Consider the following 27,744-nt stretch of genomic DNA (forward strand, 5'->3'; position numbering starts at 1 on the left):
TGCAGCCTAGGTGCACAAAGGGGCCCAAATTCCAATTAGTACCTTTAGGATTTCACAGGGCATTTTTACGCATTTGTATTCCAAACTACTTCTCACGATTTAGGGCCCCTAAAATGCCTGGGCAGTATAAATACCCCACAAGTGACCCCATTTTGGAAAAAAGACACCCCAAGGTATTCCATGAGGGGCATGGCGAGTTCCTAGAATATTTAGTTTTTTGGCACAAGTTAGCGGAAATTGTAAAAAAAAAAAACAAAAAAAAAACAAAGTCTCATATTCCACTAACTTGTGACAAAAAATAAAATTTTACATGAACTCACCATACCCCTCACGGAATACCTTGGGGTGTCTCCTTTCTAAAATGGGGTCACTTGTGGGGTATTTATACTGCCCTGGCATTTTAGGGGCCCTAAAGCGTGAGAAGTAGTTTGGAATCCAAATGCGTAAAAATGCCCTGTGAAATCCTAACTGTACTCATTGGAATTTGGGCCCCTTTGCGCACCTAGACTGCAAAAAAGTGTCACACATGTGGTATCGCCGTACTTAGAAGAAGTAGGGCAATGTGTCTTGGGGTGTATTTTTTTTACATATACCCATACTGTGTGTGAGATATATCTCTGTAAATGACAACTTTTTAAAAAAAAATTATACAAAGTTGTCAATTTACAGAGATATTTCTCTCACCCAGCATGGGTATATGTAAAAATACACCCCAAAACACATTGCCCTACTTCTCCTGAGTACGGCGATACCACATGTGTGACACTTTTTTGCAGCCAAGATGCGCAAAGGGGCCGAAAGTCCAATGAGTACGTTTTAGGAGGGCATTTTTAGGCATTTGGATTCCAGACTTCTTCTCACGCTTTAGGGCCCCTAAAATGCCAGGGCAGTATAAATACCCCACATGTGACGCCATTTTGGAAAGAAGACACCCCAAGGTATTCTGTGAGGGGCATGGCGAGTTCATAGAAGATTTTTTTTTTTTGGCACAAGTTAGCGGAAATAGATTATTTTTATTTTTTTTCTCACAAAGTCTCCCTTTCCGCTAACTTGTGACAAAACGTTCAATCTTTCATGGACTCAATATGCCCCTCAGCGAATACCTTGGGGTGTCTTCTTTCCAAAATGGGGTCATTTGTGGGGTGTTTGTACTGCCCTGGCATTTGAGGGTCTCCGCAATCATTACATGTATGGCCAACATTAGGAGTTTCTGCTATTCTCCTTAGGCCTCATGCACACGACCGTTGTTTGGGTCCGCATCCGAGCCGCCGTTTTGGCGGCTCGGATGCAGACCCATTCATTTCAATGGGGCCGCAAAATATGCGGACAGCACTCCGCGGCCCCGCTAAAAAAATATAACATGAACTATTCTTGTCCGCGCTTTGCGGACAAGAATAGGCATTTATATTGCCGGCGCCCGTTCCGTTCCGCAAATTGCGGAAGGCAACACGGGCGCCTTCCGTTTTTTGCGTATCCGGGGTTTGCGGACCGCAAAAAACGGCACGGTCGTGTGCATGAGGCCTTATATTGAGCATACGGGTAATGAGATTTATTTTTTTCTTTCAGCCTCTGGGCTGAAAGAAAAAATGAACGGCACAGATTTCTTCATTCGCATCGATCAATGTGGATGAAAAAATCTCTGCCAAAAAGTGTGCAAAAAAAAAAAAGAGGGGAAAGGACATAGGAGTGCTTGTGAAGTAAATCTGTGATCGCTAATAAAGATCCAAAAAGCTCAAAAGTGATCTTTATAGCACCGCAGCGATTTTACGGTGTTTTTTCAGTGATCAGACAAAAAAATATTCTGGCACTGCGGTGGGGCGGACTGAACGCAAGTGTGGGCACAAGATCAGGCCTGATCGGGCGAACACTGCGTTTTTTGTAGAGCTTAAGGTGACCCTAATGTACTGATATAGATCTGATTGCGATCAGTCTTGATCACTTACAGATACTATATAGTACTAGTGCTGATTAGCGACAGCGATGACGCTAATCAGTGACTGCGGTCGGCTGGGCGCTAACTACCTAACAAGTAGCTAACTAACTGGCGGTGATAAGGGACCCTTAGGCCCCATTCACACGTCCGCAATTCTGTTCCGCATTTTGCGGAACTTAATTGCATACCCATTCATTTCTATGGGGACAGACTTTGTCCCGCTCGGATCCGGAATTGCGGATCTGCACTTCCGGGTCCGCACTTCCATTCCGCAAAAATATAGAACATGTCCTATTCTTGTCCACAATTGCGGACAAGAAAAGGCATTTTCTATATAGTTCTGGCAATGTGCGGATCCGCAAAATGCGGAAAGCACATTGCCGGTGTCCGTGTTTTGCGGACGTCTGAATGGAGCCTTTCAGGGGGGTGATCAATGACAGGGGAGTGATCAGGGAGTCTATTGGGGTGATCAGGGTTTAATAAGTGACAGGGGGGTGTGTGTAGTGTAGTGTGGTGCTTGGTGCTACTTACAGAGCTGCCTGTGTCCTCTGCTGGTCGATCCAAGCAAAAGGGACCACGAGAGGACCAGGTAGCAGGTATTAACAAAACAGTGTCTAATATACCTTTCTGATGCGATTTTTTTAAAATCTACAGCCTGCCCGTGAATGATCAGCGCTGGCAGGCTGTAGATCAACTTGTGAACTGCGCGATCCTGTGAACGCGCGCTTCTGTGAGCGCGCGTTCACAGGAAATCTCGGGTCTCACGAGATGACGCCAATAGGTGTCGCTGAGAGTGCCGCCGCACTGACGCCTATCGGCGTTAGTGTGACGGCAAGCGGTTGAGGGAGTGGTTCTAATCTCAATTTACCAATAGCTCTCAGTGTGAAAAGCAGGAGATCTTTGTTAGGTTACTTTCATACTTGCGTCAGAGGATTCTGGCAGGCAATTCTGTCGCCGGAACTGCCTGCCGTATCCGGCAAACGGATGCATTTGTGAGACGGATGCGGATCCATCTCACAAATGCATTGCAATACCGGATCCATCTTTCCGGTTGTGATCTGGAAAAACTGATCTGGAATTTATTTTTTCTCATTTTTAAAGGTCTGTACATGCGCAGACCGCAAAACCGGATCCATTTTGCCGGAACACTTGGGGCCGGATCTGGCATTAATGCATTTCAATTAAAATTAATGCCGGATCTGGCATTCCGGCAAGTGATCAGTATTTTTGGCCGGAGAGAAAACTGCAGCATGCTGCAGTATTTTCTCCGGCCAAAAAAACATAAAAGGGACTGAACTGATGCATCCTGAATGGAATGCTCTCCATTCAGAATGCATTAGGATAAAACTGCTCAGTTTTTTTCCGGTATTGAGCCCGTTTGACGGAACTCAATACCGGAAAAGAAAAACGCTAGTGTGACAGTACCCTTAGAACACAAGTGTGTTATCCTGCTGGCTTCTACGGAAGTGGAAAGAAATGAATCTGAAATGCAATGAATAAAGGGGTTGCGACCTGCTATTGGCGTGCCGGGGAGCAAGATAAATACTATCTGTGTGAGGGGTCCAGACATATGGTGGGGAATTATAGAACTCGGATAACCCCTTTAATAGGTTTGTGTTTTGGTGTGTCTGTCAGCATCCACTGGCAAATTACATAGTAAGCATATAAAGTCTCAAGTCTTGGCCTGAGCTATTAAAGTTTGTATTACAGTAAATAATAAATATTGATTAATAATAATATCAATATAACAAGTATGTTGTACTAGTTAGCATCAACTGCCATAATTTTTTCCTCTACTGTTTTATGGTTTGATCATTTTGCTCTTTGGTCTGTTTGGTCTTTGTTCTTATGTATACTAATATTGGAAAGTTGTTGTTAAAACATAAGTTACTGCAAATAATGTCATCAAAAGCTGTATAAATACTAACCAGTATATGCAAAATTGAAAGGCATGGCAATAGGCTCGTTGTGTTTTGGAGCTATTTTGGGGTGTGAAGGATAAAGAAGAATTCCATTATCTCCCAGCAATGAATTTATTTCCTCTTTCAGATGTTTAGCTTTCTGGATCATTCTTGCATTGCCTTCAGAATTTAGGTTGGCCACTTTTTCGGTGAGAGCCAGACCTGCACAAAAAAGGGAAATTTTAAATGTATACTACTGTAGTTAAATTTTGAAATTTATACACATGATATACACACATCTTTCTATCGGAAGCAGAATTAGAGCCTATGCACACAAGCGTAATGGTCCATATTGCGGACCATAAACACAAGGTCCACAATATATGGGCACTGGCTGTGTGCACTCTGTGTTGTGGATGTGGTCCACATTTCCATGTCAGTTTGACGTCTGTGAAAAAAAGCACCTGTTTTTCATCAGTGAAGATGTGTCCATTTTTAATCCACAGACACTGCTCAGCTGAAAATTTACTTCCAAAGCATCTCCTATCAGCCTTCTGAGAAAAACAGATGCAACATGAAAGCCATCAATGTTGTGTCTGTGATTATCACAGAACCATAGACTCAATGGGCGGGTTTGGTATGCATCATGGACCAAAGTAGTGCAGGTCTCTGATTTTTCTTACTGACCCATGGTCAGTAAAAGAATACTTATGTGTGGACAGACACATTTAGATCAATGGGTATGTGTGCTGTCAGCAGAAAATGTGGACAGCACATGTAACTGAAAAAGTGAAAGATGGACGAGACCTCCACTCCTGATTTTGGCTCACAATCACTGACTAAACATTGAAGTGTGAACTAGGCCTTATGCTGGAGTGTTTTGCAATTTTTTGTGACCATGTATAACTGGTATTTTATTTTTTTTGTCAAGAATAGTGCAGTCAGATGTTACTTTAAATGAGCACTAATTTTTCAAACAACTTCTTCTTAAAGGTCACCAGGTGAACTTGAACAAATCTTTAAATTAACTTTAGGTAAGAAAAATAAAAAGAACAAAGGGTTGTTTCCTAGCAATCACATCTGGAGAATTATGTACCAAATTATACCAACATGTAAAACACTAATCTGAAGCATTTGCACTAAAGAGAAGGCACAGCACTAACGTAAGCCTAAGTGAAGATGTGTAGTTGCCAGCTGCTGTACCTCATTTGTTCAACTCCTGTCACCTGGGATTTGTACTTGACACAGAGGAGGGATCTTTATGAAGAATCTATATTCTCAAGGAGCAGGAGTGCTATAATGCACTTAATGATCACAAGTAATGTACAGTAGATGTGCAAAAACCTTTTAATTTCAAAAGGTTACATGTTTCAGCACTGGGAGCACTAATGCCTTCATCAAGCTGTAATCATTCTTGGGATCATTTATCAAACTGACATTTATCAAATGCAACCAATCAGATTCCACCTTGCATTCTTGACAGCTCATTTGGAAAATGATTGGTTGCTATGGGCAACTAAGCCAGCTAGTCTTTACACCAGTTGGATAAATAACCCCATATGTGTCTGATGAAGGCACTGGCCTAGTGGCAACTTTAGGTGAATCATCTAAGGGTACTTTCACACTTGCGGCAGAGGATTCCGGCAGGTAGTTCCGGCGACGGAACTGCCTGCCGGATCCGGCAATCCGGACGCAAACGGATGCATTTGTGAGATGGATCCGGATGCGGATCCGTCTGACAAATGCATTGCAATACCAGATCCGTCTCTCCGGTGTCATCCGGGAAAAACGGATCCGGTATTATTTCTTTTTGCATTTTTAAAGGTCTACACAACGCCAGAACACTTAATGCCTAATACACTTCAATGTAAATTAATGATGGTATTCTGCGCAGGCACGGTGAGGAAGCTGGCAGCCTGCGAGAGGCCTTCCCTCACTGCGCCTACACAGAAAACCGAACAACGAGAGATTTCCCCAGGGCACAGGGCAGGCAGGAGGATGCGAACGATGCCTGGCCCTGTCAATCAACACTTGGAAGGTGTGACTTGAGGTGGGAGACGGGAGCCTCTAAGTCAGTGATGGCTGACCTTGGCACTCCAGCTGTGGTGAAACTACGACTCCCAGCATGCTCCATTTATTTCTATAGAGTTCTGAGAGCAGCCAAGCAAGGGGGGCATCTTGGGAGTTGTAGTTTTACCACAGCTGGAGTGCCAAGGGTAGCCATCACTGCTCTAGGTGCAGGAGCAACCCCCCCCCCCCCCCCCCCCGAGGCTCTACAGTAACGGGGGCACGGATAATCATTAGTAGGGCTGCAACGATTAATCGAAGTTATTGCTAATATTCGATAACGGGATTTGTTGTCAACAAATCCTGTTATCGAATAATCGGCCGATTCGTTGCTATGCGGGCGGTTTACTTTAACTTTAAATCAGCGCATCTTTATTACCTTACAATAAAGCTCCAGTAACAGGCAGAGCGAGCGGCGGCATAACATCAGTTACTCACGTGAAGCGCCTGCTTCATTCATAAAGTGGGCGGAGCAGGCGTGTCACGTGAGTGAGTGACGTTACGCCGCCACCCGCTCTGCCTGTTACTGGAGCTTCATTGTAAGGTAATAAAGATCATAGCGCTGATTTAAAGTTAAAGGGTTTCTACCACCAGAAATACTGTTATGTAGCTGACTGACATTGGCGATGCGCTAATGTCAGCACTACATTACAGTATGTTTTTTACATTTCTCCCTGCAGCCGTTCTGATAAAATAAGCACTTTTATAATATGCTAATGAGCCTCGGATGTACTGATGTATACATATATACAGATATGCAATTGTGCTAATGTATACGTATATAACAGAGACTTATGTTATGACAGTCTCCCAAACTATAGCAGAAACCAATGTGAACATACACTGCTCAAAAAAATAAAGGGAACACAAAAATAACACATCCTAGATCTAAGTTAATTAAATATTCTTCTGAAATACTTTGTTCTTTACATAGTTGAATGTGCTGACAACAAAATCACACAAAAATTATAAAATAGAAATCTAATTTTTCAACCCATGGAGGTCTGGATTTGGAGTCACACTCAAAAATAAAGTGGAAAAACACACTACAGCCTTATCCAACTTTGATGTAATGTCCTTAAAACAAGTCAAAATGAGGCTCAGTAGTGTGTGTGTGTGACCTCCACGTGCCTGTATGACCTCCCTACAACGCCTGTGCATGCTCCTGATGAGGTGGCAGACAGTCTCCTGAGGGATCGCCTACAAGACCTGGACTAAAGCATCTGCCAACTCCTGGACAGTCTGTGGTGCAATGTGATGTTGGTGGATAGAGCAAGACATGATGTCCCAGATGTGCTCAATTGGATTCAGGTCTGGGGAACGGGCGGGCCAGTCCATAGCATCAATGCCTTTGTCTTGCAAGAACTGCTGACACACTTCAGCCACATGAGGTCTAGCATTGTCTTGCATTAGGAGGAACCCAGGGCCAACCGCACCAGCATATGGTCTCACAAGGGGTCTGAGGATCTCATCTCGGTACCTAATGGCAGTCAGGCTACCTCTGGCGAGCACATGGAGGGCTGTGCGGCCCTCCAAAGAAATGCCACCCCACACCATTACTGACCCAATGCCAAACCGGTCATGCTGGAGGATGTTGCAGGCAGCAGAACGTTCTCCACGGCGTCTCCAGACTCTGTCACATGTGCTCAGTGTGAACCTGCTTTCATCTGTGAAGAGCACAGGGCGCCAGTAGCGAATTTGCCAATCTTGGTGTTCTCTGGCAAATGCCAAACGTCCTGCACGGTGTTGGGCTGTAAGCACAACCCCCACCTGTGGACGTCGGGCCCTCATATCACCCTCATGGAGTCTGTTTCTGACCGTTTGAGCAGACACATGCACATTTGTGGCCTGCTGGAGGTCATTTTGCAGGGCTCTGGCTGTGCTCCTCCTGTTCCTCCTTGCACAAAGGCGGAGGTAGCGGTCCTGCTGCTGGGTTGTTGCCCTCCTACGGCCTCCTCCACGTCTCCTGATGTACTGGCCTGTCTCCTGGTAGCGCCTCCATGCTCTGGACACTACGCTGACAGACACAGCAAACCTTCTTGCCACAGCTCGCATTGATGTGCCATCCTGGAAAAGCTGCACTACCTGAGCCACTTGTGTGGGTTGTAGACTCCGTCTCATGCTACAATTAGAGGGAAAGCACCGCCAGCATTCAAAAGTGACCAAAACATCAGCCAGGAAGCATAGGAACTGAGAAGCCCGGGATTGTTGCTGCCCTAAATGCGGATATGTTAATGCCGACTATGTCCATCTGATTTGGAGTTGCAGTAAAATAAAAAAAATATTGGGATGAGGTTTTTTCTACCCTACAAAAGGAGTCTTTAACGAACTATAACCCTGGGATCTTGACAGTGATTTTGGGATATGACTTGACAGAAATTGAAGCCTCACGCCAGGTTAGACAGCTTTGGTTGAGGGGATTGATGGTGGCTAAAGTTATATTGATCAAGTATTGGGGTTCTGTCTCCCCGCCCTCGATAAGAGAGTGGGGTTTATACCTTCAACAAATTAGAATATATGAGGATATAGAAAGGAAACGGAGAACTGCACGCATAACTACGTAGCGACATCTAGGATATTTTATTATTCTTTGATATTTGATTGAATGGAGTGGACGACAGCCAATGGGGGGGATGGGGTGGGATATATATATATATATATATATTTCAGACTTCTTACTATCTTTGGTGTGAACTTAAGTTGACTTATATAATTTGTGTATAATGATGTCCATAAATGTTATACTATTTACACCAATGTATTTAATACTGGTTCATGTACTAATATTGTGATTTCTAAAATAAAAATAATTATATAATAAAAAAAAAAAAGAGAAGTGGTCTGTGCTCACCACCTGCAGAACCACTCCTTTATTGGGGGTGTCTTGCTAATTGCCTATAATTTCCACCTGTTGTCTATCCCATTTGCACAACAGCATGTGAAATTGATTGTCACTCAGTGTTGCTTCCTAAATGGACAGTTTGATTTCACAGAAGTGTGATTGACTTGGAGTTACATTGTGTTGTTTAAGTGTTCCCTTTATTTTTTTGAGCAGTGTACATGGTCATGGCAGGGATGGAGGGGAGGAGGAGTGGAGGAGTGTAGAGGTTCATTGGGGAACTGAGTTCAGTAGAGTGACAGCTGTGGGAAAGAAGCTGTTCCTAAACCTGCTGATTTTAGTCTGAAGGTTCATGTAGCGCCCTCTATAGGGAAGGAGCTGAAAGAGTTTATTGGCAGGATGAGTGGTCCCTAAGAATAATGCGTGCCCGGCGTATAGAGATGGCCTTGCGGTTCGCCCGGCTGTCGTTTTGCGGCGAACTTTGCTCGTTCGTAATTCGCCGAACATGCGAACATATGGCGATGTTCACAGGCGCCATATTCTTTTGCATTGCGCCGAACTTTGACCCATGACACATCCATCAGGTGGGACAGGACAGCCAATTGAGACATTTCAACACATGGACATACCCCCTACTCTATAACAGAAACTGATCTGGCAGCCATTTTACATTATGTGTTCTGCCAGTGTAGGGAGAGGTTGCATTTTGGAGCAGGGACAGGCTGTTAGGAATTTAGGGACACCAAACGCTAGCTAATAGGGCCACAACAGTCCTTTTAAGGACTAGTAACATTGTGCTATCGATAGGTGTGATACACAGAGGGCTGTGATATACTTATAATATACTTTCTAACATAGAAAGTATATTATAGTGCATTTGTATGCTTCCAGAAAATACTTATTGAGGGCTGTGATCTATCAGCTTCCACAAAATAGTGATTTAGGTTTTCCATATACCTGCGTCCACAAAATTACTGCTTGAGGGTGATATACCAGCTTCAACTAACAACTGATTTAGGCCTGCCATATATCAGCTTCCACAAAATAGTGATAGAGGTTTTCCAAATACCTGCATCCACAAAATACAGATTGCGGGTTTTGATATACCTGCTCCAACTAACTGATTGAGGCCTGCCATATATCAGCTTCCACAAAATACTTCGGAAGAGGGTGCTGCATGTATCGCCATATGTTTGTGGGGTGCATGCGCGTTCTCCGGAGGGAGAGCGTTTTGGGGATCACCGTTAACGGCGCGGTTGGTGGCTTATTCCCCGCCACCTTACCTGCCGTGTCCGTGTTGGTGATCCCTCGTCCCTCTCTATGTTCCCATCTCTGGTCGTCTGCTGGCAGCATTCCGTTGGTGTTCCGGCTGTGTGCTGGTTAGGAGTGTCTGTTGGCAGCGACTGGAGTGGGAACGTGAGTAGAGAGTGGACGCAGTGTCAGTGCGGTCTCCCCGAGCTGTTTCTTTGCTGGTCTCTGGTTCCTGTGTGTTGCTCCAGAGCCTGGCAGTCGGATCCATGGCTCCTGTGTGTTGCTCCAGGGTCCGGCAGCAGTCTTGGGAGACTCGCATGTACTGGCGCTGATTACCCCATTTTTTCCCTTATTCCATCCATTTTTGAGTTCCTCATTAGTTTCCCTTTTTTTTTTTTTTTGGTGAGGGGGCTTTGAGGGGTGGGAGTGTCACGACCATGGTCACGGTCGCGACTCCTGGACCCGCATGCAGTTGCCTGCGGTTTGGTCTGTTGTCAACCACATGGTGAGGGCTGCTGGTATGTTGCCTCACATGTGGTTGCCGCTGGCAACATGTTTGTACTTGGCAGTATAGCAGCCTGAGCTGATGCTAGGCAGCTTGCTGTCAAGTGCATGCGGTTACACCTGGTTGTGTGTGTGTGTGTATGTATGCACTTTCTATGTCTGGTGTGCACGAGGTTATGTTTGTATGCATGCACGGTGACATCTCCCTTCACTTGCGGTTGTCCGCGGCAACGTGTGGTGTTGTGTGCATGTGGTGGCAGTGTCTCGGCCTGCTGGCTGTTCCCCAGGACATGGTTGCCACGCATGCCGTTGCTGGCGGTAACAGGTGAGTGTGTTTATGTGCTTTTCCCTTTAAGTGGCTTCACTACCCTGCCTGGTGTAGGAAGGGTTAACTCCCTTCTTTGTGTGTGTGAACACTGGGTGTGTCTGTGTGTGGGTGTGGCCACTTGGGGCTATTTAGCTCCGGCTGGATGCCAGACTCTGAGGGGTACTTCAGCCATGGTTAGCTGGAGTCATCCTCCTGGTTATATACCATCTGCCAGTGAGGGCCACCCTTGTGGTTATAACTTTACGTATGATATTATGAAGATGTTTCTTTGGTCTCTTTGTTTATTGGAACTATGGTTTCTGGTGTGGTGTGTGCTGTGTACGTTTGTATTGTTGTGGACAGCAGCACTTGTACATGGGTTCCAGGCTGTGTGTCTGTGGCAGGTAGGTGTTGTACTAGTTGCATTTACCTGCCATTGTCATAAGCTGTTTATGTTCCCCTTTCTTTGCAGCTTGGCCAGTGAGACTCCTGTTCGTCCGTATCTAGGAGGAACAGGTCGTCTTACCCTGCTCCTAGTTCAGGGCCACCCTGAGGGCTACTAGGGACCCCAAGGTTACGGAGTATGAGCCCTCCTACCATCAGGGTCGGCTCATACAGCTAGGAGTCAGGGTCAGAATTAGGGACGTAATCGGAGGTGACCTGCTCCCTGATTCCTGTCCTGGCCTAGCAGCGACCACCATCTTCGGTCATCGCACTACTGAGGGTTTTCCCCATCTTCAGCCGTGACACCTAGGGACGACCGCCTTAAGAAGGCATCGGGCCTCCCATCACTGAGCCCAGTGGGAGCAATGCTGTCAGAACCCACAAAGTCACACTCCCGGCGCTCCACATCCTGCCTCTTCTCCTTCTCTCGCCTCCCATTTGTCCTCCACTCCACCTTCCACTGTGCAGTCGTCGCATTCATCTGGCAGAAGGCAGAATTCCGTGGCCCAAATGTTCGAGCGTAAAAAAGATCATGATGCCGGATAACCCTCTTGCTCAACGGCTGACCGCTGACTTGTCGGAACTGCTAGCTCGCCAACTACTGCCATATAAACTGGTGGACTCGGAGGCCTTTAGAAAATTTGTGGCCATTGGCACGCCGCAATGGAAGGTCCCCGGAGGGAAATATTTTTCAGAGAAGGGCATCCGAGAGCTATATGGCCATGATCAGCGGCAATTGAATATATCTCTGGCACACAGTGTCGGTGCTAAGATACATCTGACCACAGACACGTGGTCTAGCAAAGACGGGCAGGGAAGGTACATAACTTCTACTGCCCACTGGGTGAACCTTGTGACGGCCGTCAAGCATGAAACCAGTGTGGATTTGGTGTTACCGCCACGGATGGCATGCAGGCCTGCCTCCTCTTCTCCTCCTCCTCCTCCTCCATCCTCCGTCTCCTCCTCGGCTGACTCCTCCTTTTCCACTGCTATTGCCTCTTCCGCTGCACCCGCCAAGCTCCCCAGAACCTACTCAACATGCCAGGTGAGACGTTGCCATGCTGTGCTGCGGCTGTTGTGCCTGGAAGCCAAGAGCCACAGCGGTCTTGCACTGCTTTCAGCTCTGCGGTCACAGTGGCTAACCCTGCTTAACTTGACAGTCGGTAAACTGGTGTGCGACAACGGTGCCAATCTGCTGAGCGCGCTGAAACAGGGCAAAATGACACATGTGCCGTGCATGGCACACGTCCTGAACTTAGTCGTGCAGCGATTCGTTGCCAATTACCCCGGGGTCCAGTACATCTTGCGGCAGGCCAGGAAAATCTCTGGCCATTTTAGAAGATCTTACACGGCCATGGCTCGCCTTGCTGTGGCGACACCACCTGCCCGTCAGACGTCGGATTTGTGATAGCCCGACGCACTGGAACTCCACCTTGTATAGATGTAGCATGGTTAACACACATGCTTTGAGACATGTTATCTAAACTAAATGCGTTAAGCAATTGCATTTTAATGGCTTTTGTTTCAAGATAACGCAATGAGTTAAGAAATTTGAGTTAAGAGTGTGTGTGTTACCCCTGCTACATCTGTATATGCTTGATAGGCTGCTCCAGCAGCAACGTGCCATTAACGAATAACTATACGAACTCTGCAGCAGGACAGGTTCTGGGGAGCTTGGTTTCTTTTCACCGTGCCAGTGGCTGCTCAAGTGCGACGCATGCAGACTTCTGCAGCCATTTGATGAGATCACCAAACGGAACAATAGAGACCTGAAGCCAAGCCGACCTGTTGGGAATGAGAAGTAATAAACCTGGTATCAAGACAAAGCCATCAAGGGCAACAAGAGGTATTTAATATTATATTAACACGTGGGACGCCATGACAGTTAAAGGGCTATATAGCATATTAAGACTGTGCACCTAAATTATTTACCTCCATGGACAGATCCATATAAAATGCACATGTGCACCTCTCCATAGAGGATAATTCAACGGTTTTTCTTTTGAATAATCTTGAGTAACACTTGATATGCATATAAAATTTCCAGCTAAACTCTGCAAGTAATCATCTACGAGTAGGATCTGTACACAGCTGAACTTTGCAATCAATTACCTATTACTGCAAGGACTAGCACCATCTGGCAGATAAGAAATACATTGCAGCCAACAAATACATTGCAGCTCAAACTGAAAGTAGAACACAAGCGCCATCTAGGGTCCAAAACATAATAAACTAGCAAATTTTACTAATAGTTGGTCATAAGAAAAATATACCAACTATTACTAACAGTGTATCATAGGAGCTTTATTAATTGTATGTTATAGGAGTATACCAACAGTGTGTTATAGAAGTTTCAAAGTTTTATATATTACTCATTATCTTTCATTTAGTGTTTTTAAGTATATTGTATGTATATTTTTTGTAATCGGCAAACCTAATATATATGTTCATAGAACAATAAAATAGGATTTTAATTATTTAAATCTCCTGCTCTCTGAGTGAACCATAGTTGCAAGTGCCAGACAAACACAATATATACAATTTATTTATTTTTCCTCTGACAGGGTGAGTCAGTCTTGTCAAAGGTACCCACCCTACCTTCGCTAGTGGGTGAGCCACTTCAAACAAAATTTATTTGACAAACACAAAATGGCGGACGAGTTACCAGCATCACAGAGGGCTGTCAGAATGCAGCACTTCCAGGCCTTGCTGCGAGAGATGCTGCATTCTGCTGTTGCAGGAGCTGGCAGAGGAATTTCCACCCACAGCGAAACAGGTGCAGGTACCAATCCTACCTTGCCTGCAAGAAGAGGGTGGTTTGAAGATGTGTTGGTCACTTCGGATATGATATCATTCTTGCAGCCAACCCATCGAGTGCCGCCCTCCGGATCCAGCCTCAGGGAATGCCTAAACCGAAAGGTGTCTGACTACATCGCGTTAACAGCCGATGTGGACGCTCGGAGAAGCGAGGAATCCCTGGACTACTGGGTGTGCAGGCTTCACCTATGGCCAGAGCTGGCACAATTTGCCATGGAACTCTTGACAGACTTCAGGGAGAATAAGGTTAACATTTTGGTGAATGAATGAATGAATGAGGTAGAGCAGGAGTACAGGAGGGGACACTGATATATCTTCCACTGAAACAGATCATTCTGATTCATAAAGAGAACAGAATACTGCTAATAGAAATCAAGGACATGGTAGGGGTAGAGGCAGGAGAAACTATAGAGGTTACACACAGAGTAGGGGTAACTCTGTTTTTTACAGCAAGCACCCACCTATCCCCTGTTCTTTGTTTGTTTCAGTTTTACATATTAAAGCACTTTAAAAAAAAAATAATAATAATGTTTGTGTCTCCATTTTCGCCATATTTTTTTATTTTTCTGCCGATCGTCTGGTGCAGGGGCTCGTTTTTTGCAGGAAGAGTTGATGTTTTTATTGGTACTATTTTTGGGTACATATGATTTTTCTTATTTACTTAAGTTTTACACAATAATAGCATTTTTGAAACCAAAAAATGATGTTTTAATGTCTCCATATTCTGAGAGCTTTAGCTTTTTTTTTTTTTATCTTTTGAGCGATTTTCTTATGTAGGGGCTGATTTTTTTCGGGATAAGGTGACTGTTTTATTGGTACCATTTTGTGGGACATATGCCTTTCTGATCACTTGGAGTTGAAATTTTTGTGGTGTAAGATGACAAAAATGGCTGTTTTTTGACAGTTTTTATTTTAAATTTTTTTATGGTGTTTATTGGACGGGGTGGATCATGTGACGCGGCAATACCAAATACATCTATTGTTTTTCTTTATCATTTTAATATTTTCTTTTCATTACTTAATTGGGAATTTTTTTTACATGTGAAACTTTTATTTTTTATTTAATTTTTTTTAAACACTATTACCGTATTTTTTGCCCTATAAGACGCACCGGCCCATAAGACGCACCTAGGTTTTTGAAGAGGAAAATAAGAAAAAAAAAATTTTTAACCAAAAGGTGTGCTTTTGGTGGGTCTGAACTAATGGCAGTCTGTGCATGACACTATTATGGGGGATCTGTGGATGATGCACTGCTATGGGGTGGGGGATTTGTGGATGACACTGTTATGTGGGGGATCTGTGGATGGCACTGTTATGGGGGGAGCTTTGGATGGCATTATAATGGGGGGTCTGTGGATGGCATTATGATGGTGGGGGGGGGATCAACACTCCCTGACTTCTGTTTACTGAACTCTGGACTGCGGCTGCCCTCACTACCCTTTCTCCTAAATATACACTCACCTAAAGAATTATTAGGAACACCATACTAATACGGTGTTGGACTCCCTTTTGCCTTCAGAACTGCCTTAATTCTACGTGGCATTGATTCAACAAGGTGCTGATAGCATTCTTTAGAAATGTTGGCCCATATTGATAGGATAGCATCTTGCAGTTGATGGAGATTTGAGGGATGCACTTCCAGGGCACGAAGCTCCCGTTCCACCACATCCCAAAGATGCTCTATTGGGTTGAGATCTGGTGACTTTGGCGGCCATTTTAGTACAGTGAACTCATTGTCATGTTCAAGAAACCAATTTGAAATGATTTGAGCTTTGTGACATGGTGCATTATCCTGCTGGAAGTAGCCATCAGAGGATGGATACATGTTCTCATTCTGTTTACGCCAAATTCGGACTCTGCCATTTGAATGTCTCAACAGAAATCGAGACTCATCAGACCAGGCAACATTTTTCCAGTCTTCAACAGTCCAATTTTGGTGAGCTCGTGCAAAGTGTAGCCTCTTTTTCCTATTTGTAGTGGAGATGAGTGGTACCCGGTGGGGTCTTCTGCTGTTGTAGCCCATCCGCCTCAAGGTTGTGCGTGTTGTGGCTTCACAAATGCTTTGCTGCATACCTCGGTTGTGACGAGTGGTTATTTCAGTCAACGTTGCTCTTCTATCAGCTTGAATCAGTCTGCCCATTCTCCTCTGACCTCTAGCATCCACAAGGCATTTTTGCCCACAGGACCAGGGCTGTGGAGTCGGAGTCGGGGGAAATTTTGGGTACCTGGAGTCGGCAAACAATGCACCGACTCCGACTCCTACTAAATTTAGATTGGAATAAAAAAAAAAAGAAAGTTTAAATGTCCCAATTCACAAAAAGTTATAATTAATGACTTCTCTACTGTAAGAATAAAGACCAATGCATGCAGTGCCTCACGTAACCGCAAAACGAACACGTTAAGTGACCGTGAAGAAGCATGCTTTTCATGTGCTTCACTATATGGCACGCAACGCACAATTAGGAGCTGCAATACTTATACTTTCCATAGTGTTGTGTTCTGCTTTTACAGGGAACGCAGCGTCCATGTGTAACCTAGCCTCTCACTGATAAGGGATTAAATAAAAATGTTTTTTGCAGGACTAGAGAGTGAGACACTTGTATAAGTGAAGGGAATGGAGGGCCAATAGTTCAAGACTGAAGCTGTAAACCATTGGAAAAACTGCTGTCATTTAGCTAAGGCTATAAAAACTTGTAAACTCCGATTGTTAGCTTAAACTTTAAACATGACTATGGGATTCTCCTAGGAAAATCATGTTTTAGAATAAATGCCCCTTCCTGGATCCTCCTTTGTTTTCATTGTGTTTGTCTTTTGCTTAAACTGTGCAATACAGTAGACTGTTGGCTTCCCAGCCAGTAGTCCTGTGGTAGGTTGCGTTTCTTTCCCTCAAGGAATGTATAAAATACATTTGCATATTAATACAGAGGAGTCGGAAGTACATAAAACTGAGTCGGAACATTTATCTACCGACTCCACAGCCCTGCACAGGACTGCCGAATACTGGATGTTTTTCCCTTTTCACACCATTCTTTGTAAACCTTATAAATGGTTGTGCGTGAAAATCCCAGATTGTGAAATACTCAGACCGGCCCGTCTAGCACCAACAACCATGCCACGCTCAAAATTGCTTAAATCACCTTTCTTTCCCATTCTTACATTCAGTTTGGAGTTCAGGAGATTGTCTTGACCAGGACCACCCCCCTAAATGCATTGAAGCAACTGCCATGTGATTGGTTGACTAGATAATTGCATTAATGAGAAATAGAACAGGTGTTCCTAATAATTCTTTAGGTGAGTGTATATATATATATATATATATATATAAAATCACAAATACCGCAGCAGCACAGTCAGACCACGTGCACTGGGTGCAATTCCTCACAGAGGTCGGCTTCTCCTCCACGATACGTACTCAACAAATAACGAGGCAGCACTTCCAGCTTTTGGTGACAGGGTGACGACCCCAAAACTTTATTCCCAGCAATAAATAAAGTTTTGGGGTCGTCACCCTGTCACCAAAAGCTGGAAGTGCTGCCTCGTTATTTGTTGAGTGTAATGTTCTCAATGAACCCAAAAAAACTCATTAATATCAAAGCTGAATATTTTTGGAAGTAGTTTTTAGTTTGTTTTTAGTTTTAGCTATTTTAGGGGGATATCTGTGTGTGCAGGTGACTATTACTGTGCATAATTATTAGGCAACTTAACAAAAAACAAATATATACCCATTTCAATTATTTATTTTTACCAGTGAAACCAATATAACATCTCAACATTCACAAATATACATTTCTGACATACAAAAACAAATCAGTGACCAATATAGCCACCTTTCTTTGCAAGGACACTCAAAAGCCTGCCATCCATGGATTCTGTCAGTGTTTTGATCTGTTCACCATCAAAATTGTGTGCAGCAGCAACCACAGCCTCCCAGACACTGTTCAGAGAGGTGTACTGTTTTCCCTCCTTGTAAATCTCACATTTGATGATGGACCACAGGTTCTCAATGGGGTTCAGATCAGGTGAACAAGGAGGCCATGTCATTAGATTTTCTTCTTTTATACCCTTTCTTGCCAGCCACGCTGTCGAGTACTTGGACGCGTGTGATGGAGCATTGTCCTGCATGAAAATCATGTTTTTCTTGAAGGATGCAGACTTCTTCCTGTACCTCTGCTTGAAGAAGGTGTCTTCCAGAAACTGGCAGTAGGACTGGGAGTTGAGCTTGACTCCATCCTCAACCCGAGAAGGCCCCACAAGCTCATCTTTGATGATACCAGCCCAAACCAGTACTCCACCTCCACCTCCACCTTGCTGGCGTCTGAGTCGGACTGGAGCTCTCTGCCCTTTACCAATCCAGCCACGGGCCCATCCATCTGGCCCATCAAGACTCACTCTCATTTCATCAGTCCATAAAACCTTAGAAAAATCAGTCTTGAGATATTTCTTGGCCCAGTCTTGACGTTTCAGCTTGTGTGTCTTGTTCAGTGGTGGTCATCTTTCAGCCTTTCTTACCTTGGCCATGTCTCTGAGTATTGCGCACCTTGTGCTTTTGGGCACTCCAGTGATGTTGCAGCTCTGAAATATGGCCAAACTGGTGGCAAGTGGCATCTTGGCAGCTGCACGCTTGACTTTTCTCAGTTCATGGGCAGTTATTTTGCGCCTTGGTTTTTCCACACGCTTCTTGCGACCCTGTTGACTATTTTGAATGAAACGCTTGATTGTTCGATGATCACGCTTCAGAAGCTTTGCAATTTTAAGAGTGCTGCATCCCTCTGCAAGATATCTCACTATTTTTGACTTTTCTGAGCCTGTCAAGTCCTTCTTTTGACCCATTTTGCCAAAGGAAAGGAAGTTGCCTAATAATTATGCACACCTGATATAGGGTGTTGATGTCATTAGACCACACCCCTTCTCATTACAGAGATGCACATCACCTAATATGCTTAATTGGTAGTAGGCTTTCGAGCCTATACAGCTTGGAGTAAGACAACATGCATAAAGAGGATGATGTGGTCAAAATACTCATTTGCCTAATAATTCTGCACTCCCTGTATATACACACACACAGTTGCAAGAAAAAGTATGTGAACCCTTTGGAATGATATGGATTTCTGCACAAATTGGTCATAAAATGTGATCCGATCTTCATCTAAGTCACAACAATAGACAATCACAGTCTGCTTAAATTAATAACACACAAAGAATTAAATGTTACCATGTTTTTATTGAACACACCATGTAAACATTCACAGTGCAGGTGGAAAAAGTATGTGAACCCCTAGACTAATGACATCTCCAAGAGCTAATTGGAGTGAGGTGTCAGCCAACTGGAGTCCAATCAATGAGATGAGATTGGAGGTGTTGGTTACAGCTGCCCTATAAAAAACACACACCAGTTCTGGGTTTGCGTTTCACAAGAAACATTGCCTGATGTGAATGATGCCTCGCACAAAAGAGCTCTCAGAAGACCTACGATTAAGAATTGTTGACTTGCATAAAGCTGGAAAGGGTTATAAAAGTATCTCCAAAAGCCTTGCTGTTAATCAGTCCACGGTAAGACAAATTGTCTATAAATGGAGAAAGTTCAGCACTGCTGCTACTCTCCCTAGGAGTGGCCGTCCTGTAAAGATGACTGCAAGAGCACAGTGCAGACTGCTCAATGAGGTGAAGAAGAATCCTAGAGTGTCAGCTAAAGACTTACAAAAGTCTCTGGCATATGCTAACATCCCTGTTAGCGAATCTACGATACGTGAAACACTAAACAAGAATGGATTTATGGTAGGATACCACAGAGGAAGCTACTGATGTCCAAAAAAAACATTGCTGCACGTTTACAGTTTGCACAAGAGCACCTGGATGTTCCACAGCAGTACTGGCAAAATATTCTGTGGACAGATGAAACCAAAGTTGAGTTGTTTGGAAGAAACACACAACACTATGTGTGGAGAAAAAGAGGCACAGCACACCAACATCAAAACCTCATCCCAACTGTGAAGTATGGTGATGGGGGCATCATGGTTTGGGGCTGCTTTGCTGCATCAGGGCCTGGACGGATTGCTATCATCGAAGGAAAAATGAATTCCCGAGTTTATCAAGACATTTTGCAGGAGAACTTAAGGACATCTGTCCACCAGCTGAAGCTCAACAGAAGATGAGTGTTTCAACAGGACAACGACCCAAAGCATAGAAGTAAATCAACAACAGAACGGCTTAAACAGAAGAAAATACACCTTCTGGAGTGGCCCAGTCAGAGTCCTGACCTCAACCTGATTGAGATGCTGTGGCATGACCTCAAGAAAGCTATTCACACCAGACATCCCAAGAATATTGCTGAACTGAAACAGTTCTGTAAAGAGGAATGGTCAAGAATTACTCCTGACCGTTGTGCACGTCTGATCTGCAACTACAGAAAACGTTTGGTTGAAGTTATTGCTGCCAAAGGAAGTTCAACCAGTTAATAAATCCAAGGGCTCACATACTTTTTCTTGCAACTGTATATACACACACACACACACACACACACACACACACACACACACACACACACACCAATGCCTATCAAGAACACCTAAACCCAAAATGTCTAGCAATCTTCATAATTTGAATTTTATTTGTATATATACACACACAACTCAACAGTCAGATTAGACAGGTGTCGGGATTTGAACCCGTGACCAGCCACATCCCAGGCGGTAGCCCTGCTTACTAGGCTACCGTCCTCTCGGGACATTCCTCCCTGAAGCCTATTATTTAACCTCAGTCTTGCCAAGCCTTGCTCATAACCCTTGATTCCCCACACCTGGTACTTCCCTATACAAGTGCTGTATAGCCATGTTTTAGCAAAAGAAATGCTGAAAATTGAAAACAGTTGTCATATCAGAAGCATAGGAATGAGGATGTGCGATTTAGATTCTCTCTACATATTAATACAATTTATGCTATAAACTTCTTTTTCCCCCCTCTGAATCAGCACTCCTCCCCATGTGGCTCAGGTGCTTTTAATTAGCAGAAGTCTGCAAAGGGTCTATAAATTCCTACCACATCTCAGTTGGAGTTCCTGAGAGGTTGTGAACAGGTGAGCTCTTTGCACCAGTTCACATGCGGCGGTGGACGGTGGCCGTCGCTGCTTCTGTGCCGTGCTGGTGGAGTGATGGGACCCGGGGCCCAGGTGGCCTCACTGTACAGTGGGGCTGCTGTGCGGCTGCTGGATCCCATTGCCTGCTGGAGCGGTGTGGAGGCGCGGCGGTCGCCACACGGCTCTGCGCCATGGTTAGAGTAGGTTCCCACTTAAACAAGAGGCAACCTTGTCGCGGTAAGTGGGCCTATGCTCTTTGATCAAACTGTATACTAATGCCTCTTTATAGTGCACAGCAAATGATTGATAATAGTGCTGTATAGCCCTGTTTTATCAAAAGAAATGCTGAAAATTTAAAACAGTTGTCATATCAGAAGCATAGGAATGAGGATGTGCGATTTAGATTCTCTCTACATATCAATACAACTTCCCTATATAAGTCCAGCCCCTTGCACTCGAGCTTGCCGATTATTGAGCTCCTGAGCCTTGATCAAGCTTCTCCTCATCTGCTGCTCTTGCTACTACTGTAAGTCCACTGCTGACCAGGAATTGACTACCGACTACTCTTCTGCTTTGTCCCTACCTACTGAACTGCTACCATCCGGATTGTCTGACCACGCTTACTGCCGCCTGCCCTGACCCACCGCCTGCCAACCCACTACGCCTCTGCCAGACTTCCTGCATCTACTACCTGCCTGCGGTCCTTGCCACTGGGCTCCACTCCTACCTCCAGCCAGCTGTCCTTTGACTCAGGTGAGCCTGTAGGATTGTTACAGCAGGTTTTAGGAAAAACATTGGACAATTCTTAAGAATGATCTCATAATAGACGAAACACTTATGGGAAAACCATCTTTCACCTTTCGATGGGACCTTTCTTATTGTCACGAACCCACAGAACCCCTGATGGTTGAGACAGGCTTTCCTGAGGGGAACACCAGGTCACTACCTATTGAGGTGGACTGGCACATGAAGCAGCTGGCCCAGGCTGTCCAGGGGGCTACCAGAGCAAGGTACCTGATGTACAGTCGCAGTCAGCAGGCTGAGTCGTAACTGGGAGCGACAGTGCAGGACTGAAGGATGAGGCAGAGGTGAAGTCAAACAAGCAATGGGTCAGGGCAGGTGGCTCTGGTACAGGTCAGGCAATCCGGGTCAGCAACAGGAGAGATGAGAAAGGGCAGATAAGGATAAAACAGGAAGCAAAGTCCAGAATCCAAGCACGGGTCAGAAATACAGGACCACAGGCACAAACGACAGCAACCTTTGCAGGATACAAGGACCACTTATATAGGTGCAGGATGGCTGGGATTGGTCACACAGGCCACATGTGCAAAATCCTTAAAGGGAACCTGGCACCTCTACTATGCTACCCTCACTGAGCGTTTCTAAATGTTCATTGGGTTACCCTAAACATATAAATTACACTTTTAATTTTATTTGCAGACGAATTCAATAAGTATTATGCCTTTTATGCAAATTAACATTCATATCTTACTTGTGTGATCAGAGAAGAGTCATATTTTAAAGCTATGACTCAGGTTAATTTGTATATGTATCAAATCGTATTTTTTACACAATAAAAGCACACAGAGCTATGGGGACTGGGTATTGCGGATGTGCTAGCGGCCATCTAGCAACCCATGTCCTCAGCTCTATACCTAAAATCCAGGTGACAGGTTCCCTTTAAATAACAGTGACGTGCGCTGGACTTTAGTGAGGTGCAAGAGGGAAAAGGCTGAAAGGCATGTTGTGTCCAAGTATAAAAGGAAACCATTCCAGTAAGGACAGAGCCCTGTACCACGGCGGTGAATGGGAATACCCAGCCAGCTTATCACTGCCGCTACATGCCCAGCAATGCAACCAGACCGAGACAATAACTGAGGCAGCCAGGGAGGACAGTGCCAAAGACCATAGTGGATGATCAGCGGTCAGCAACCGCCATTACAGTGCCCTCCCCCCTTACACCCCCTATTCTTGAGTCCAAGATGAAACAGGAATTTCTTTACCAAATTTGGAGCATGGATGTTCTCCTCTGGCTCCCAAGACCTCTCCTCAGGACCAAAGCCTTTCCAGTCTACAAGATGGTAGGTATTCTAGCCACGCTTCTTAATGTCCAGGATGTCTTTGACTACAAATATGTTGCAACAGTAGAGAAGCGATTCAGAACTACCGATTACAGCAAGGACACATGGAAGGAATTAGGAATCCTCAGAGAGAAAGAGAGAGGCAGACGTAACTTAAAGATGACTTCATTGATCTACTTCAATACTTCAAAGGGCCCCTAGGGGCGAATGGAATATTTTTTTTTTTAGAGGAGAGCCATACCTTATCTCCTGAGGATGTCTTCTTCTCTTGTCTGCATTTATTTTCATATGAGTCACCACTCTGTTATTGCAGTTTTTGGTCTGGTGCCATATCTTCAAGAAATCCCTGAAAGAAGAATCCACAGCTGGTACCCTGAAGATGTGGGAACAGCAAGAGGGGTATGATGATGTTGTGAATAAATAACAAAAAATGGAGAGGATCCAGTAGACTCAATAAAATGATTTATGCCCAAGGTAGCAATTTTACAGTTGTTGTGTTGGGCCAAGACAAATGCTGGCGATAGTTCTCTAAAATCTGACTGACCCACTCTCACTGCCCGTTTGTCTGGGGGTGATATCCCGTGGAGAAGTCTAATTCAATCTCAAGCAGCTGGCAAAGAGTTCTCCAGAGCTAGGAGGTAAACTGGACTCCACAATCGGAAACTATGTGCAAAGGTAGTCCATGTAATGGTTATATGTGTTCTACAAACAATTTAGCAAGCTTTGTGGCCAATGGTAATCTGGATAGAGTGACAAAGTGAGCCATCTTGGCGAAACAGTTCACAACCCCCCAAATAGCTGTACATCCAGCATGGGGTGGCAGCTCGGTGACAAAATCCATGGCAATATGTTGCCATGGCGCATCAGGAACAGGTAACAACAGCCCGGGTGGCTTGGTCCTGGAGATCTTATTCTGAGCACATATGGTGCAGGCAGACATATAATCAAGTACATTTCCTTTGGAAATGTGAGCCTCCACTGGCGAAAGAAAGTTCTAAAGTCTTGCGGATTCCCGGATGACTGGTCAGTTTGGAGCCCCCATTCTAGCATGTGTCTCCTCCAGGGAGGATCTTCATGCCACCTGCCAAAAGGAATGTCCTTGACCTGGACAGGAGCCATGGTGATCAGGCGAGCGGGCTCAATGTATTGGGGTCCCTTTTGCTGGTGCGAGGAATCAAACAACCGGGACAGTTGTTTTGGTCGGCTGGGCGGAAGTGTAACTTAAAATTAAACGAGAAATTAAGAGTGATCATCTGGCTTGGCAAGGATTTAGACACTGTACTGTTTGCAGATGCGTAAGATTCTTGTGGTCGGTGAAAATTCAGACTGGATGTTCGGCACGTTCCACAAATACCGCCACTCCTCCAGGGCCAGAAGTTTTCTGTCTCCAATATAGTAGTTATTTTCAGCAGGGCTGAAGAGCTTGGAGAAAAACCATTTGGAATTTTTTTTTGTAACAAGCCTGCACCAGCTCCTATGGAGGAAGCATCCACCTCCATGGATGCAAAGGATCTTTTTAATTGGATAAAGGCAGCTTCCGCCTTAGGAGTCCAGGATAGGGCGTTCTGCGCTTTCATGGTGTTAAATAATATGTGAGATAATATTAATTGGTATTAAATATAAAGGATGTATTACACTACACGCTGACACCATCTATAGTAATACACTTGGCAATGGAAGGTCTGTATGAGGACATCAAGACCTATATTTGATGTCTCATATATGACAATGTAGAAGCACATACATTAGTAAGACACACCTGTATCTATGGTATAAATGACTGACAGGGACAGACAAGGAGTGGTCTTCTCACTCTCACGTCTGTTGGGGGGGTTGTTGCTGAAGAAGATGAAGACACATGGAGCCTTGAGAAGAGGATTCCTGACCTTCAACAATGATACTTTAAGGACATTCATATTCACACATGGATAAAAGGACTAAGACTTTTCCTAACCTATTTTTGTAAGTAATCACCTTTTATGTGTTCTTTATTCCAAATAACACATACACTATATTTGGAGAGGATACCCAAATCAGTTTATATTTTTCATACATATTTATTTTATATTTGGAGAGACAGATAACACATGGTAAGCTCAGAGATTGGGGCTGTGAGGGATAAAAAAATTTGGAACTGGCGATAAAAATTAGAAAAACTCAGAAACCACTGTATGGCACGAAGACCGTGTGGGCGGGGCCACTTGAACACTGCATTCAACTTCTCTGTATCCTTCTGTAAACCAGTGTCAGAGATTGTGTACCCCTGAACTGGTAGAGATGATTTCTCAAAGATGCATTTCTCTTCCTTGTCATATAAACGATTCCCCCATAATCGCTGTAATACTCACTACACATGCGTTCGGTGAGAAGTCAAATCTAGGGAATAGATCAGAATATTCTTCACGCAGACAGAGCAGATCTGGAAGATGTTATTAACGAACTCCTGGAATACCACAGGAGCATTGCACAGATGGAAGGGCATAACAAGATACTCTTAGTGACAGTCACGGTAGTTGAAAGAGGTCTTCCACTGTTCGCCCTCTCGAATAAGGATAAGGTCTGGTTTTGTGAAGAACTTAGTTAGCTGGATCCTGTCAAAGAGTTCGTAAATTAGCGGTAGAGAGTATCATAAGAACGTTAAGGAGGCAGGGTCTCAGCCTCCTTGCTGAAGACATCTGCGAGGCTTGCTTACTGCAGGGGAAGCTGAGGCAGGTTTTCGGGTACTGGAGACATGGAAGCAGCTCAGACTTCCGATAAGCAGGTGGACTGACAGGAGGTTCCCCAAAATAGTATCTCATCAGAGTGCCAGTCCAGGACTGGAGTGTGCTGATGCAGCCAGGAAAGATCAAGGATGAGATTCACAGAAGCAGGCAGCACATAGAAGGATATCATCTCTGAATGCAAAACCCATATTTGCAACTAAAGGGACATAGTGACAAAGATCACAGATTTGGGAAGTAGCAACCTATTTACTGAAGTCACTGACAGAGGCCTTTCCAGGCGGAAGGTGGGGAGCCTGTACTGATGGACTAGAGCCTGCTGAATGAAGTTACCAGCTGACCCAGAGTCCAAGAATGCAGGCACAGATAGAGTAACTTCCTTGTGAGAGAGAGTCACCGGAACTGAAAGATTTGGAGAGGACGTCTCCTTGTCTAGGACCACCTCTCCTACTGGTCCTAGACATTGGCGTTTTCTGGCTTCTGTGGACAATTAATCACGAAGTGTGCCTTGCCACCACTGTATAGGCACAGGTTCTTTGCTTTGCGGAGTTGACGTTCCTGGTCAGACAATCATAATAACATAGTATATAAGGCCGGAAAAAAAACATTTGTCCATCCAGTTCGGCCTGTTATCCTGCAAGTTGATCCAGAGGAAGGCAAAAAAAAAAAAAAAAAAAAAGTGAGGTAGAAGCCAATTTTCCCCACTTAAGGGGGAAAAATTCCTTCCCGACTCCAATCAGGCAATTAGAATAACTCCCTGGATCAACTACCCCTCTAGTAGCTATAGCCTGTAATATTATTACACTCCAGAAATTCATCCAAGCCCCTCTTGAATTCTTTTATTGTACTCGCCATCACCACCTCCTCAGGCAGAGCATTCCATAGTCTCACTGCTCTTACCGTAAAGAATCCTTTTCTATGTTTGTGTACAAACCTTCTTTCCTCCAGATGTAGAGGGTGTCCCCTCGTCACAGTCCTGGGGATAAATAGATGATGGGAGAGATCTCTGTACTGTCCCCTGATATATTTATACACAGTAATTAGATCTCCCCTCAGTAGTCTTTTTTCTAAAGTGAATAACCCTAATTTTGATAATCTTTCAGGGTACTGTAGTTGCCCCATTCCAGTTATTACTTTAGTTGCTCTCCTCTGAACCCTCTCCAGCTCTGCTATGTCTGCCTTTTTCACAGGAGCCCAGAATTGTACACAGTACTCCATGTGTGGTCTGACTAGTGATTTGTAAAGTGGTAGGACTATGTTCTCATCACGGGCATCTATTCCCCTTTTGATGCAACCCATTATCTTACTGGCCTTGGCCTGGTTTTTACTGCTTAGTTTGCTGTTTATTAAAATTCCTAGGTCCTTTTCCATGTCAGTGTTACCGAGTGTTTTACCATTTAGTATGTACGGGTGATTTGCATTATTCCTTCCCATGTGCATAACCTTACATTTCTCAGTGTTAAACCCCATCTGCCACTTCTCTGGCCAAGCCTCTAATCTATCCAAATCCATCTGTAGCAGTATACTGTCCTCTTCGGTGTTAATTACTTTACACAGTTTAGTGTCATCTGCAAAAATTTATATTTTACTGTGCAAACCATTCTCATTTTATATACTAACCTTTTATGTGGTACAGTGTCAAATGCTTTGGAGAAGTCCAGATATACGACATCCATTGATTCACCACTATCAAGTCTAGAACTTATCTCCTCATAGAAACTGATTAAATTAGTTTGATATGACCGATCCCTCATGAAGCCATGCTGATATGATGTTATTTTCTTGTTTTCATTGAGATCCTCCAAGAT

At 44.4% G+C, this 27,744-nt stretch overlaps 1 protein-coding gene across 1 annotated transcript in view; it reads right to left on the bottom strand.

Moving 5' to 3' along the window:
• FAAH2 (fatty acid amide hydrolase 2) overlaps nt 1-27,744 on the bottom strand; it is a 164,219-nt gene that overhangs the window by 7,924 nt on the left and 128,551 nt on the right. The window contains exon 9 of the mRNA XM_040405501.1: nt 3,862-4,056. Within this exon, the coding sequence (XP_040261435.1) occupies nt 3,862-4,056 (195 nt within the window). The remainder of the gene's footprint in view (nt 1-3,861; nt 4,057-27,744) is intronic.

Source organism: Bufo bufo, chromosome 8, assembly GCF_905171765.1.
Source record: "Bufo bufo chromosome 8, aBufBuf1.1, whole genome shotgun sequence".
NCBI lineage: Eukaryota > Metazoa > Chordata > Amphibia > Anura > Bufonidae > Bufo > Bufo bufo.